At 40.4% G+C, this 15649-nt stretch overlaps 1 protein-coding gene across 4 annotated transcripts in view; it reads right to left on the reverse strand.

Moving 5' to 3' along the window:
• The window catches only part of Nalcn (sodium leak channel, non-selective), a 281079-nt gene that overhangs the window by 20671 nt on the left and 244759 nt on the right, over nt 1–15649 (reverse strand). For all 4 annotated transcript variants that reach the window (XM_085698170.2, XM_048422068.3, XM_087912334.1 and 1 more), the window contains 7 exons: nt 11919–12025; nt 6277–6397; nt 5683–5781; nt 2669–2762; nt 2054–2160; nt 1789–1863; nt 951–1070 (listed from right to left, as the gene is read on the reverse strand). In XM_085698170.2, coding sequence (XP_085554296.1) covers nt 951–1070; nt 1789–1863; nt 2054–2160; nt 2669–2762; nt 5683–5781; nt 6277–6397; nt 11919–12025 — 723 coding nt within the window. The remainder of the gene's footprint in view (nt 1–950; nt 1071–1788; nt 1864–2053; nt 2161–2668; nt 2763–5682; nt 5782–6276; nt 6398–11918; nt 12026–15649) is intronic.

Raw genomic sequence — 15649 nt, forward strand, 5'->3', positions numbered from 1 at the left:
CAAGCTCCTTCTGATAAGCAAATGGACGCCATGAGTACTCATACTTTCTGTCAGTCCTCTAATGTTAAAGAGGGTGGGAGAATGTGGGACCCTGATAACACTTATCACTGGGTCTGTAGAAGACTAATGAAAAGATGGTACTTATAATTTATGCCTTATGGGCTGCTATGATGTTTAGAGAAGTGGTTCTCAATGTAAGGGTCCCAACCCCTTTGACAAACCTTCCTCCAAAAAAATTTACACTATAACTCATAAAAGTGGCAAAATTACAATTACAAAGTAGCAAAAAGAATAATGTTATGGTTGGTAGTCATAGCATGAGAAACTGTATTAAAGGGTCTCGGCATTAGGAAAGTTGGAAACCACTGTCTTAGAGTGTACAGTGCGAGCCACCATCACATCAGTGACCATATTTTATTTTCATTGGACACCACTACTGTAGACTAGACAAGTTTTTCCATGACTGTGAATTTGAGGGACTGGACCTCAGACATATGGCTATTGATGGATTCAGAAAATTGGTATGAGAAAATTGGGAGAGAAGAGTGCCTTGAGTACATAGGTTACATTATAAGAAGTCTTGCTTGTATTGGGGTGGCACGGATGCTTCTCTGTCTCAGAGTGCAAGGTCTGAGTCTTCAGATTCTAGCCCTTTAGATCTGCACACAATAGGTCTTTGAAGACCCAGGATTTGCCTATGTCGGAAGTGTAGGTGTGTGCACATATACGTATTTCTGTGTGTGTGTGTGTGTGTGTGTGTGTGTGTGTGTGTGTGTGTGTGTGCACATGAAATTTGCAAGCATGTCCCTGGGCATTCATGACCAAAGCCTGGATTTAGGAATTTGGTCTAATGCCCAAGAGGAGCGAATGTGGAATGAAGGGACCGGAAACAGCCCTGACCTAAGGAAAACTGAAGAATCCGTGAAAATAAAGTTCAAAGATGTGCCTACCAGCAGAGCAAAGTGAAGCACCACCCACACGACACCAAGAGATGTCACCAACAGATCATATCTGTTTCTCCTGCTCTGCCAGAACCCAGCTGGTGACATTGCTATGATCTTCATGGTAACCTAGAGAAAGCAAGAAAGGAGGACACAGGGCAAGTTCTTAGACATGTTTAAATCAATCAGTTAGACATGTTAGATATAATTAAGGACATAGTTAATGAGAGAGTTAGTCACAAAGATACATTTTTTTTTTAAAAAGCCAAGCAAGCACAAAGATACTTTTTTTTTTTTTTTTTTAAAGCCAAGCAGGCTGCTTATCTATTCTCTATACTCGTTCCCCTGGATTAATGACTAAGTACTCATTGCAGGCTATTTTTCTATCTTGAGTGAAAAACTGTATTTTGGGAAACAGCAGCCAGTTTACAGAAAATGATAATCCACTTGCCTTTCAAAGAAGATTGACTGGCAAATAGATGTGACCCAGGGAAAACACTTTAGATAATAGTGGCCCCATTTCTGTTTAAATCTGTGCTGTAATCTGAATCCCTGATTAACAGTGCCTTGTGTCCTGTGCTCCAAACATGCAAACCCCGTTAGTGGGCAGGCCAATGCTCAGCTACAACAATTAGCAGGAATGTCTCAGCAGTTAGACACACTGGAAACATACAGTGGAATTTACTGAAGTTAAGCAGCACAGCCAGAAAGGACATGCCCATGAAATCCACCCCTTAAAGGTTTCAAAAACGAGAACAGAGTTGGAAGTAGGTGCCATCAAAATGGGGTACTGTTTTCGTTTTTATTGTTCGCAGCTTTCCCCAGAGCAGCAGGCTCATCACTGTACCTCTAACACAAAGATGAAGGTGAAGACAACTGACATTGTTGCCAAAGGAACGGTCACAGGATCCTCGACGTCCCACTGCAACCAGAGTACAAGTTACTGCAGCATCCAGCAGGCAGGCTTTTCCCTCTCTGCTCCCCATCTTAGCACACACACCAAATTTTACGTTTACTAAAGGTCAGAGGCTGCAAATGGCAAAGCCCAAGCAATGCTGCAATAACACCCGAGGTGTGAAATCCACTCCAGAAATCTCAGGGTGAAACAATACCTTGACCGATAGCAACACAGACTGGGCCAGAACCAGCAACGCGATTGTCCTCTTAAAAAATGGATGCTGGGTTATGTCATACATTTTAGCTCGGAAGCCATCATTATCTGAAAAAGAAAAGTATAGGCGAGGGCGCTTTAGACATAGGTCAGATTTGCTTCCTTGTCTTTCATATTCTTCAGTGTTCATCTTCAAACCCATTACAGCCTTCCCCTCCAGTCTATCTATTGTGAGTGCTTTGGAGGAATGGCTGGCACTTGTTATTAAAATGACAGCACACAGTAACATCCATATTGGAAGGAGAAATGCATCATTCAATTTCTGTTGGCTTAATTCATTTCCCTCATATTTATAAAAGGCAAACACAAATGTATTTTATTTAAAAATTCGGGTTTTTTCCATTAAGGCTTATTCAGGGAGCACTGAAGCTCAGCCTTTAGGTGGCTGATTTTAAAAGCCTTATGGAGAGATCAGCAGTTTGGAGTCTGTTTCTATATTAACTTATGCACAACCCCCTAGTGGCCTCACGATTATTATTTTAATTTAAATCCGAGGCTCTTAGGGAATCAGGAACACCAGTGCCCAACATGAATAAAATCAGAGCATCTTTGATACCGGGCCGAGGTGGGAGATGAAGAGGTTGTGCGATCTTCAGTCTGCTCTTGAGATCTTCCCATCTTCTCTGATCTACTGTCAGCAAAGCCGTCCCCTTGGAAACAAAGGAGACAGTGGAGGGAAAGGAAAGGACCAATATGGAGACCAGACAGAAAGACAGTCTGCAAAAACCATGGCGGCTGAAGAAATTTGGTCAGAACTAGCAACCCACACTGAGAGGCATTCCCAATATAGATGGGTGCATGACAGGGACATTCAGCAGCCTCAAGCGTGTGTCATTGAAAACCTGTAACATTTGGGCTTGAGGAAGGGTTAAGAACGTTTTCTTCATAATTACATTCTCCAGAAAGAATAGTAACAAACTGGGGCTAGTTTGGTTTTGTAGTAGCCAATCACAGGTTGTCTGCTGTGCTGCTGCCGGACAAGATCATTTGTCCCTTACACACTTTTTTTAAACACTCCAGTATGTGCAATTGTAAGACTATTTATAGGATATAAGAACCATAGAATTTTCCTTTTTCAGAAATGAATGCTATGATAATTTGCTAGATGGGATCAGATATCCTGTGCTATAAAGTGGAGTACTTGATAAAAATGCACATAAATTATATTGTATTGTATTATTCCACATTAGATTTTATTATACTGCATTATGGAGACATAAGTATAATTTAAGACACTAGGACTGGGGGAATGTCAACCCTTTCTCCATTTCCTTCTGAAGAGATAATGACTGTCCTTACAGGGAATACTCTTCTATCTTGGTTTTCAGAAATGTGAGCTTTCTGACTGTAGAAATAAACAAGAACAAATTTGTTTAGAATTTTTAAGTTGGTATAAATTGTATCCATTCTGTCTTTCTTTGTCTTTAAAATAAGTCTTATTAATACATTTATTATTTATTTCTTTGTGTGTATGTGTGTGTGTGCTTGTGCATGCATGTTTTCTTCACATATGCAACAGCACATTTTTAGAGGTCAGAAACATTGCAATGTTTGTTGTCTCTTTCTACCATGTGGATTCTGGGAATTGAACTGGGATCATCACTTGTTGGGAAGCGTCTTCACTACAGTTATCTCGCTTGCTCACGTTTTTTAAAATATTTATTTATTTTATTTATGTGTTTTGCCTGTATGTTGCATTTACATAAATCAAGTGTGTGCATTTCCCATAAGGTTCAGAATGTTTGAATCCCCTGATACTGGAGTTACACATGCACACACACACACACACGCACACGCACACGCACACACACACACACGCGCACGCACATGCACACACACACACACATGCGCACGCACACACACACACACACACACACACGCACACACACACGCACACACACACACACACACACACAACCTTTCCTCTCCAACCAACAAAACCAGTTTGTGACATCTGGTAAAATGGCTGCTGACTTCTGCCTCCCTCTTGGCATCTGTTTGGACTGACACACCACGCTCCCAAACAAGCTGTCACTCTCTGACTCTTTTAGGACATAACTACGGTGTTGGAGGCAAACAATCCTCAGTAATTTACAGCTGTTTCAATGCTGACAGTTAATTATACAGCTTCTTCCTGTTATTGAGCACTATAGGCTGGACCACTTACTGCAACTGACTTGTGAGCTACCCTGGAGCCCAGGCCTCTTGCACCGGACCCCTGCACAGGGGCCTGTATACCATCCTGGACTGGAAGTGTCTCGTCTCTCTAGTAACAGGCTGATTAGCTTCTTCTTATATTCTAGAATTCCCAGTGTCAGCTCCACCACATGTCTCAAAGGCATCTAAAAAGACACATCTTTCTCATTCTGTCTGACATTAAACTGAACACACTGAAGGGTTAGAGTGTCTCATTTCTGAGTGTGTTAGGAAGTAAAAGAGAGGGGCTGGGTGGCATGATTGCTACTGCTATAAGAGCCATGATTCTGAGAGTTGGAGTAGTATTGGGGTCCAAAGGGGGATTTTTAAGTTGTAGTCTTTGAAAGGCTGAATGAAGTGAAATGCTCATTAGGCACACATCAAAGGTGGCAATTGACTGAGTCCATGGTACCACACACGTTGAGCCTGGGGACAGTGAATGATAGAGTCTCACATGTAGCTACACAAACCAAAGAGCTCTGGCTCGAAGGCATGGGAATCAGTCATCGCTGAGCACAACTGAACAGCGGGTGCTTCACAGGCAAATGGAGCTTTGCAGTTTAGAGATTTTTATGCTCTTGCACTCGAAGAATTACAGACCCTGCAGTTGTAGGAAAATGTCTGAATCTGGGCCCAAGTGTTTACTCCATACAGTGGTGGCTTTCTCATCCACACGTTGCAGCATTTTGAGATCTGGCAGAAGCTTTTTCTGTCCAGTGAGTGCTCAAAGCCTGGATACATTTCAATGTGATTCCTCTCTCAAGAAAACATAGCCAAGGGACACTCATAGAATGTTTTTCCTTGAACTTGTGCTCCATAGGAAACCATTGCTGTCTTCCTATCAATGATCCTATATCCATCATGACAGCTCTTAAGACTGAGAGTTCTCCCTGAGTTCAGGAAGTATGTAAAGTTTATATAGATTTTTAAAAAATCTTTTTTAGTCTATTACTTGACCTTTATATTTTATATGGCTTCTACCTACCTTATCAAAACTCTGAGTTTGCTCACTGAGTAAGGAAGAAACACACAATTTGCATTTTTGTTAGGGCAGTATGGACTGCACTCAGAGCATCACTTCAAGGTATCACATTTTAGTAACCCACTGCATCCTTCCCATCTGAACAGGAGATGGGTTTCTCAACTGTGGGAGAATTACTGCCACCATAGGATAAATCTATTAAGAGACTTATTTTCCTAAGTAATGGACCCAAACCACAGCAGTGATGTGGTTTGTAAAAGAGTTATACAGGTTAGTTACATGAGTTACATTTCAATTTAATGTGGCTCCATGCTGTGTATGAAAAAAATATCAGCTTAAAGCAAGAGCAAGAACAAAAATTAAGTCTGTGCTATTAACCTGAGAAGGCTTACCTTGTTTTCATTGAAGTTAGCAATAACTACACCAACAAAAAGTGTCAGTCCAATCATGCAACCCAGGAATACAAAAACGTGAATATAGATTCCATGGATCTGTGTAAATTAAAAAGTTTTTAAAATATTAGAGAGTTTTGATATGATAATGGTGTTATACATTTCAATGCAGTATTGTTTAATGATTTATTGAACTATACATTTTTTCCTGCTCCCTTCTTTCCTCTCCCCTCCCATTCTACCTTCCCCATGATCCCCATGCTTCCAATTTACTCAGACCATCTTGTCTTTTTCTACTTCCCATGTAGATTAGATCCATGTATGTCTCTCTTAGGGTCCTCATTGTTGTCGAGGTTGTTTGTGAATTTAAGTTGGTTTTCTTTGCTTTATGCCTGAAAGCCACTTATGAGTGAGTAATATGATATGTGTCTTTCTGGGTCTGAGTTAACTCAATATGATGCTTTCTAGATCCATCCATTTGCCCACAGATTTCAAGATGTCATTATTTTTTTCTGCTGTGTAGTACTCCATTATGTATCAGAGCCAGTGAGAACCACTCTGGGTGTACTTAGAGAATTACGTGGTCTTGCTTACCGGTCCCACACGATGAATAATGACATCCCTCACTTCTACCCAGCCTTTCAAGGACAGAACTTCGAACAATGCCAGCATGGCATTTCCCACGTTGTCAAAGTTAAAGTTCCGAGGATTTGCCCTGCAATTAGGAAAGAGGGATGCGGGATGAAGGTCCAGTGCACAGCCATATATAGAAAGCCTATAACGCTTTCTAATTCTGAGTGAAGAGTCTTTAACCTGGGGGAAGTTGGCTTAGCAGCATTCCTTTGCTAAGTTATGGCAATGTGTTTGTACACTCTCAATATCAATCAGTGATTCACGATTCCTTAAACACTTAGCCCATCAGTCTTTATTTTCTTTGTGGGGAAGGGATGCCCAAATCTATGTTTTCTAATAATTTGTACTTTTTGCTTTTCAGTTGTGAAACTGTTTCTTTTCATTACCTTGTGGGTCTTAGTTAACATATTCTCATTGTGAGTAGAATACATTTTCAGAGTTTTCATTATATTTTCTTTATGAGAGGCTATTCTAAATAGTTAAAAGAATGAAATAACTTTAATAAATGAAAAGATTTTAATGACTGCTGCACACTCTGAGGTTGATGGAGCACACAGCTCTGAGCTGTTGAGTACTGTCATTCCACTGCCTCTTTCTGTACTATGTTTTCATCAGTCTTTCCCATGCTACCTCATCTATCAGAATCTACCTTTCCTGAAGTCAGCCCTCTAGAGAGGCATTTAGTTCAATATTTTCAGCCATCTTTTATGCATTCTTAACCGTAGGAATAATTATGAGATGTGTCTTTATAATACGTGGGGATCTAATGAGAAAGCCAAGACTACAGCTGACTTGGTCCTTAGAGCTTGAGACTGGTTGTCAGACACATTCAGTACCAATGTAGAAGCACCACTGAGATATTCATACTTTAAAATTCTGATTTCTATTTTTGCATGAAAGCACAAATATTCCAACTTGGATTTTTGCAACCATCTTTCCCCGGGGAGAGTATCAATTGCATTTCCCATCTTAGAGTAGAAAGAGCTGGTAAGGACTAGGCACACCCAAGGTTTGCTTGCATAAGAACTGAAAAAAAAATAAAATCAAGGGCGCCAACCCTCAGATCTCATGTCAGTCTTTCTTACTCATCTGTTTTCTTTATGTGAAAAGTGCTTTTGAGCTAAATTTGCAGCAACTTAAACTTCTTTCATGACCCACATATTTTAGAAGTTAGAAAATGCTAAGAAAATATTTTTAGGATAAATCAAGAAAAACAAGGCACACAAGTTGAAAGAATATGACACATTTTGGAAAATAAGTCTTTTTCAGTTTAATCATATGAAGTATTTGTTTATGCTGTGCTATCAAAATTGCCAAGTTTGAAATTTGACCTGTAACTCCAGAGGGCTTCAGTAAGTCTCAAACATAAACCATTATCGTCATTTCATAATCTGCTATCATTTGAATTGTAAGGATGTTTAAAACATCTTTTCTGTTTTTTTTTTTTTTTTAAATTTGCAGTCTTACCTATCCAAGTCATAAAACTTAGACTGGTTCTGAACTGAGAATTTGGTCATTCTTTTGCATCCTGAAGAACATGATCCAGGGCCCCTGAGATCATGATAAAGCTTATGGATCCTGCTCTGAGGAAGATGGAAAACGTGACCTACTCAGCCTCTGGTCTCTCCCAGTTGTTCCATATCTTCCTGCATCTGGCTCTTCCTTCTTTCCCACCTACCCCGGCCCTTCTCCTTTCCCTAGTCACCTGTCTCTGGTCTTTCCCCCTTCTCTACCCACCTGTCTGTGGTCTTTCTTCCTCCTCCCTACCAACCTACTCCTGACTCCTTCCTATTCCCTACCCTCCGTTATCCTTCTCCTTGCCAGTCCCTTTTTTTCCCTACTTGCCTGCCCTGGTCCCTTACATTTTCCCTACCATCTGTCATTTAGAAAGTCAGTGTGCTTTCTCCTGTGACCTTTTGGTCTGGAATGAGGCCTTTGGGCTAGGGTCTCTCCTGTGACCCTTTGGTCTGGAATGAGGTATTTGGGCTAGGGTCTCTCCTGTGACCCTTTGGTCTGGAATGAGGCCTTTGGGCTAGGGTCTTCTCCTGTGACCCTTTGGTCTGGAATGAGGCCTTTGGGCTAGGGTCTCTCCTGTGACACTTTGGTCTGGAATGAGGCCTTTGGGCTAGGGTCTCTCCTGTGACCCTTTGGTCTGGAATGAGGCCTTTGGGCTAGGGTCTCTCCTGTGACCCTTTGGTCTGGAATGAGGTATTTGGGCTATGGTCTTCTCCTGTGACCCTTTGGTCTGGAATGAGGTATTTGGGCTAGGGTCTTCTCCTGTGACCCTTTGGTCTGGAATGAGGTATTTGGGCTAGGGTCTTCTCCTGTGACCCTTTGGTCTGGAATGAGGTATTTGGGCTAGGGTCTCTCCTGTGTGTCATTCTCTGGTCTGGAATGAGGCCTTTGGGCTAGGGTCTCTCCTGTGTCCCTTTGGTCTGGAATGAGGTATTTGGGCTGGGGTCTCTCCTGTGACCCTTTGGTCTGGAATGAGGTATTTGGGCTAGGGTCTCTCCTGTGTGTCATTCTCTGCACCTGTTCCATTTGTAGGAAACAGAGATAGATATTGCAGAAGACAAAGGAACCTCGACTTTGAGACCTCTTCTCTGTACTGATCATGTCTCAAACTCTTGTGGCTTAGATTATTTGATCCTGAGTTCGCATAAGACCTGGTGTCCTTTTTCCAAGAAGTATTTAGCACTGCTTAAAGTTACCTGAAGAGTTAACTTTTGGTGAGCTAGGGGACAGGTTAGGGGCTTGTCGATGCTTACCAAAACCTTTAGCATGTTATATGAAATTATTTGTAATTTTTTTTGTTTTCCACTTCAAGTTTCTGAGGGACAAAATCCGTAACTTACAGCTGAGTAAATGCCAAGCATTCCTAGTGTAAGCACTGAGCAAGTATAATTAGTATAAAAGCAGAATACTTAGGATTTTTCCCACCTGTGTATGCTACTTCCTATATTCTAGATCCATGTTTAAAATAAAGTACATGATATTCGTGATATAGTGTATGCTTAATTCTTTTTGCTAAGATGATTTTTACTCTCATCAATTCTGCACGATTCAAAGGAAAATGAATGTATTTATCTGAAGGAAGTCTGTGTGGTTAGTCTGTTTACTGAATTAGGCAGTGAATATGTATATCTTAATTTCAATTATCCAAATATTTCTCCAGACTACTCCCAGATATGTTATTTTCTTAGTTATAATTTAGCTAGCATGAAATCTAAATTTTCAGTTTTTAACTCTGATTACATTACAGAAAGAAAGTGTAAAAAGCATTAAAATTACTGTTGGCATTTGCTAGACTGGATATTTTTGTTTCACGGTGACCCCATGCTACAATCTAGGTCAACCGGGCAAAGACCCATGTCATGATGTTCAAGTAACACCCTTATGTTTTCTTGTGATTTAAACATGTTGTTAAACTTGCTCCTTCCTACAAGTAATAATGGAATAGTATATTTAAACTAAAGTTGATTTTTAAAGCTATATATAGCAGGTTTTATGGACAAGTTGAATGCTGCATAGCACAACCTGGGACAGGTTTGTTTGTCTCTACACATTGCCTTCCAGTGAGTTCTGGCTCCTGTCCTAACACCTTCAGAGGCTGCAAAGCTTTGGACCATGTTGCCATAGGTTAGGTCCTTTTCATGGAAATGTGGTTTCCATATATGAAGCATTCACTTAGATGTCACACCTCAGCCACCTGTCACCCCAAGGTCAGTATGGGAACACAAGGGGTTTTAGATATCTATGCTATAATATCTGTGTTCCAGAGCCTTGTGAAATCACCATTAATTTGCCCTATTTCCCCGTGCCTTCCCAGGAACAAGAAAATCCAACATACAGCCTTTTCCTACAACTTTCTTCTGCCTGTGACTAGCCTTGGTGTTTCCCCATGTGTATCACCACATGGTATGGCCCACTTTCCTCCTGAGACTGTTAGCAACAAGCTAGTTTTTCAATGGTGGTTATCAATTTACCAATTGGATTTTTTTTTGTATTTCAAATTTCCTATTAATCCCTTTCACTATGAAACAAGAATGCTCAATTGCACCATTCCTGCTATGAGTCTCAGCTCCTGCACCTAGAAACACACCAGGGCTTCCTTTGTGGAGCCTTCCTCTCCCCTGCACATAGCCCTTTGCAATACAGTTCCATCCAGGTGGCTCTAAGAAAGGACCATATCATCCATCAGGTATATGAGATGGTCGGTTTTGGCAGGTGGAAAGGCAGCTTTGCCTTGAAGCCTCTCGCTGCTCTGACAAGCTCGAATTCTAAGGGTCCATTTATGAGACCTCATTTAACTTGGGTGGGGAGCACCTTGGCTTTCTCCAGTGTAAGAAGTGAGGACACCATAGTTCTCTCCCCCAGACTCACTTATTCTCAGGATGCTCTACTGGTGTTGGATAATGGGGGGTGATACGGTCTGGGGAGTTGCTGTCTTTAGAATTAAGATCAGTTTAGAGCCCAAATCCCAAAACAGCAGGGGGAAAAATCCCATTTGATGTCTTGATATAAACAAGTCACTTATGGCATAATGAATATTCATCTCATTAAAATAAACCTTTTGTACCTCTTCAAATTTTTATTTTAATGTAAATTAGACAAGTTTCCTAAGTGAGTATTGGGATAAGGCTTTCCCCATGAGTTAAATACCTCTTCTCCATGCACAATCCTACATCCTAAATTAACAGTCATTGGATTAAAAAAAAAAGAAAAACCAATAGCAATCATATTGAATTGCAAATAAAAAAGAATTTTATATTAGAGAAGTAAGTGCCAAAACAAGATAAAAATGAGTCAGGGCTATGCCTGGGTGAAGTGTTAATTCCTTTGAAAAGTTTTGATGAGTAGAAAAGAAAGTCAGTTATGACGAAAACAGGGTTTCTGTGGTTCACCCATTAGCCTTAAAGAAAATTTAAAAGGTAATTAAAAGATCAAGGGAAGTTGGTAGAACATCAAGTTTATTAATGAAGCAGAATAATCCTATTCATAATCATTAATAAAGCAGACAAGAGGGAAGGCACTGAGCAGGTCCCACCTGTGGTAAAAATACTCTGAAAATTTATCTTCCCCCAAAAATGGATTTTAAGGAAAGAATTGGGTCTAATAAACCACACTGTCAGTTAGTCTTCTCTAGTGTTTCGCGATGGAGACCTGTCAGGGTAAATGGGTTTTGTAAATGATGTAGCTTTAAAATTTAGAGTTCTCGGTAACTGTTTAAGGACATCAACCCCTCTTAAAGATATATGCTCAAAGTGAGTTCAGCTTTAATGTGATTGGAAATATTTGGTTTTAAAGCTTCATTAATTTTAAAAGTTATTTGAATCCAGATATGTGCTTTAATTCATTAGAAAAATATCAAAGTCTTCTTTCATTAGTTTTACAAAGAAACAAGGGATTCAATGTGCCACTTGGTTCTTACTGGTCTTTAAAAAGAAAAAAAACATGTTATGTAACCCAATATTTTTGTATATTATTTAAAATAATTCAGCATTTTAAATATAATTTTATTAGTCTCATGACAAATTATCCTGATTTAAATTCCAATGCGAATAAGTATAGTATTGCTTAGACTATATTTCTGATGAGCTTACCAAACACGTGGCACCCAAAATCCAGGCTTTTTCTCTCCGGGTCTTAATTTCAAGTTTAAATTCTTGGATACACTTACATTTATTCTGAAGATGCCATTGCAGTCTTCCTAAGGTAGGAGAAAGAAATGAAATAGGGGAATCTGGTCACACGTGAACTCCGAGAGAAGATAGGATTCATCTCTTATGCATGTATCATATTGGAGGCCTTGAGGAGGTAAAAGCTGATTCTGGTACAGGGTCTAAATGTCTATTTCCCCAAAGAAGTCACACAGCAACCGATAAAAATGTTCACTAACTTAAGTCACCAGGGAAACGCACCTCAAAGCCACGGTGAAGTATTATTTTATACGCACTGAGAACTCTGCGAGGAAAAAGTTAAAAAGACTATGGAGGATGGGGACCCTTGGAATCAACACGCACCATGAGGCTAGGAATGGGCAGTGTGGTCCCGCTGCTATTGGGAATGGCTTAGCCTTCCCTTCTGTGGTTTGACAGACAAGTGGGTGCGAGGCTTTGGCAAATGGTCTGACTACATACTCCGAGGATCCTATGCTTAGTTCCCTGAGTGTGCATAGACAAAAAGAGGATCTTATCAGGGCTGAAACCCAGTGAAAGTTGTTAGATCAGTGGGGTGTTGTTCTCACAAACATGCAAGCTGATTCGTGACCTCGAGCTCCCACAATATAAACAATTGATCAGGGCTGATCCTTTCCTAGTCTCTGCCTTGCTATCTCACTGCTTGTATGTCTCTCTTACACACACTTTCACTATGAAACGTGCCATTATGTAACTAGTCAAGAGGGCCCTCACTGAAGGTTAGACAGTTGGAGCTGCCCAATTGCGGACTCCTAACATCTGTTAGTTAAACAAATCCTTTTCCTTTAAAAACTATTCAACATCAAGTATTTTGTTAAAGCCATGGGATATAGACTATTATACCATACCCAGAAAACATGTCTATAAAAAGAAAAAAAAACAGTTACAGAGATATCTACATTGACAATGCCCATAATAGCCAGAAGGTAGAAACACAAATGCCCATAACTGGACACACAAGAACAAATTATAGTGAAATCATTCATACAGTGGACTAGCTATAGGAAAGGATGGAGTATTTATGAGTGATATACATAGGTGACCATTATAAACACAGATAAGCTGGGTTAAAAAAAAGCCATTCACAAAAGACAGTTTGTTATCTGCTTTCATATGGAGGTCTAGAACAGGAAACTCTCCTGGGAAAATAATGGTCAGTTAGGCAAGAGGCAGAGTCAGGGGGAAAAGGACAGGGGTAGTCAGCATGTACAGGGAGTATCTTTGTAATGATATGAAAATGGCCACACTTGCCAGCTGCAGAGCCCTCAACCTGTCAAAAGCCATCCAATGGCACACTCTAATAGGGTGAATCATGCAGCAATCAAATTATGTCTCAATAAAGAACTATTAAAAGGGCTTATAAAGAGAAAAATTGTAAGTTTTGTTTCATTTTCTGTCCAATCTCCTTTTGGTTATATTTTGACCCCAAACCTGGGTTTAGTAAAAATTTTTGATCATCATTAAACTGTAAAACGAATCTCTCCCTGGATCCCCATTTCTGCCCATGGGTTAGCACACCATTCCTTTCTGCATCATGACCTTGGAATTGTCTCAGTTTTCCTTGTCCTCTGTGGACCATTTCTTCATTGTTTGTACATGTGTATATTCCTGTGTGTGTAGAGGCCAGAGGGTGACATCTAATGTCTTCTTCAGTCATTATTTTTTGAGACAGGATCTCTCAGAGAACAAGGAACTAAGCAGGTAGGCTACTCTCGCTGATGAGCAAGCTCTAGGCATCCTCCTGTCTCTGCCTCCCCGACACTGCGGTCATCAGTGCAGGCTTTTTGTGCGTAAGATTAATTGAGAGCTAAGGTTTGATCCCAGGTCTTCATTTTACATGGTAAGTATTTTACCAACCAAGCCATTCCCCTATTACTATTTTTATCTCAGCTGTTTAGTAATGACAAGATTACTTCTTTCTAGATTGCCAGTGAAATTCTTTAAAATAAAACCAGACTACATTTGACCTAAGTAGCAAAAGCATGAAAAATAATGGGAAGGAAAATTTACCTGTGATTGTCCAGAGACACACACAGTCGAGTTTCTGCTGTATATTCTAGTATTTTTCCTATGCATACATGAGGTCACACAATTTTTTATCTTCTCATTCTTTTAAGCTAAAAATATGCTGGAGTTAATTTTCTCACAATCTTATCTATTTATCTACATCATTATTTTTAGGGATGGTATCATAGTATGTTAGAGGCCCCACAACCCATTTGGCCCTGCTGCCCTTTTCAGTTTTGACTTTCTGAGCCTACCTTTCATCACACAGGGCATCCTGGTATCCTAGCTTGAAGCCCAGCATGTGGGAGCCAGGATGCCTGCAGGTGAATCACAAGTTTCCTACTTATTACACGGGTGACCTTCTGTTGCATGGCAGCTTCTTCCAAATTGAAACATTCCCTTGAGGAGGGAGAAGGAGTCCCATGAGACTCAGGAGATAAACAATGGAAGAACAGAAACTTGTAATGCTCTCCTACGCCCATCCCCTGCAGGAATAAACTGTAGTGGCTGTAGATAGACTGGCTATCTGAGCTGCAGAGTGAAGACTTAGCCAAGAAATTTCTCAGACTGTTGAACTGCCTGAAAGCTATGCAGAAAGATGCAGGGTTGCAATTTTGTTGAGTTTTTGCTAACCTAGGCTTTGTGGTGATGTAGTTGCTTTTTGATTCATCTCTGCTTCTTATAAATAACCCTTCACCTATACTCCCGTTAGTGATCTTAGTGATCGTGATAAAAACTTCATGGTTCACCAAGTTGACAGTGGTGCAATCATTACTTTGGTTTGTCATGAGTTCTCTTTCTAGGGTGAATGTGTGTGTGTGTGTGTGTGTGTGTGTGTGTGACACTACACCTTCCATAAATTATTTAATTACTCTGTACTTGCTTTCTTTATTCTTACTATATAGGTAACAAAAACAATCTGAGGGATGGTACTTTGTACTTTGTGTTTTCCTCTTCTAGACCTTTCAGGCTTCTTCTTTCTCCTCAAAGAACTTTTCACCTCATCATCACTGTCTGCCAATCAGGACCTTGTGAATCTCCACCTTAAATTTCTGGACTTATATTTTAATCTCATCAACATGGATGGGAAAGGAAGTTTAAGAGTGACTACCTAAGACTGGTGTGTGTTGGAACCATCTGAAGTCCTGGCCTCCAGCTGCTCTTCCCTGCTAGTGATCTTTACTTTCCTTCTGATTTGAGTTACTGAAAGCTGTGTCAAAGTTGTTTACCAGCTCTGCTTCACGAGGATGTGTTGCCTTGGTCTTGAGCATCAGAGGATAAGATTTTCACCTGTTGGTCCACCTGACTATTGGATATATAACCCTCTGTGGTGCTACTGAATAAGGGGTTTCTTACCAATGTCTAGAGGTTCATATCTCTGTCTCTCTGTCTGTGTGTCTTTGTGTGTTTCAATCTCCAGCCCCTTGCCCAAAACCCACAAACTGTATGGTAATGCATAGAGCACAGACAGGTGTTTGTGCACTGCAGGTGTGGGCACTTTCACATAAGGAAGCCAGTTTAGTCTCCCAATAGATACCTCTGTGTGAGTATCTACAATAGTGCTCTAGAGGAGGAAAAGATTGGGAAGGAAGAACTGACAAAACAAAGTCATTGCATCTGAGTTTCTA

Source organism: Myodes glareolus, chromosome 12 (assembly GCF_982192425.1).
Source record: "Myodes glareolus chromosome 12, mMyoGla1.1, whole genome shotgun sequence".
NCBI lineage: Eukaryota > Metazoa > Chordata > Mammalia > Rodentia > Cricetidae > Myodes > Myodes glareolus.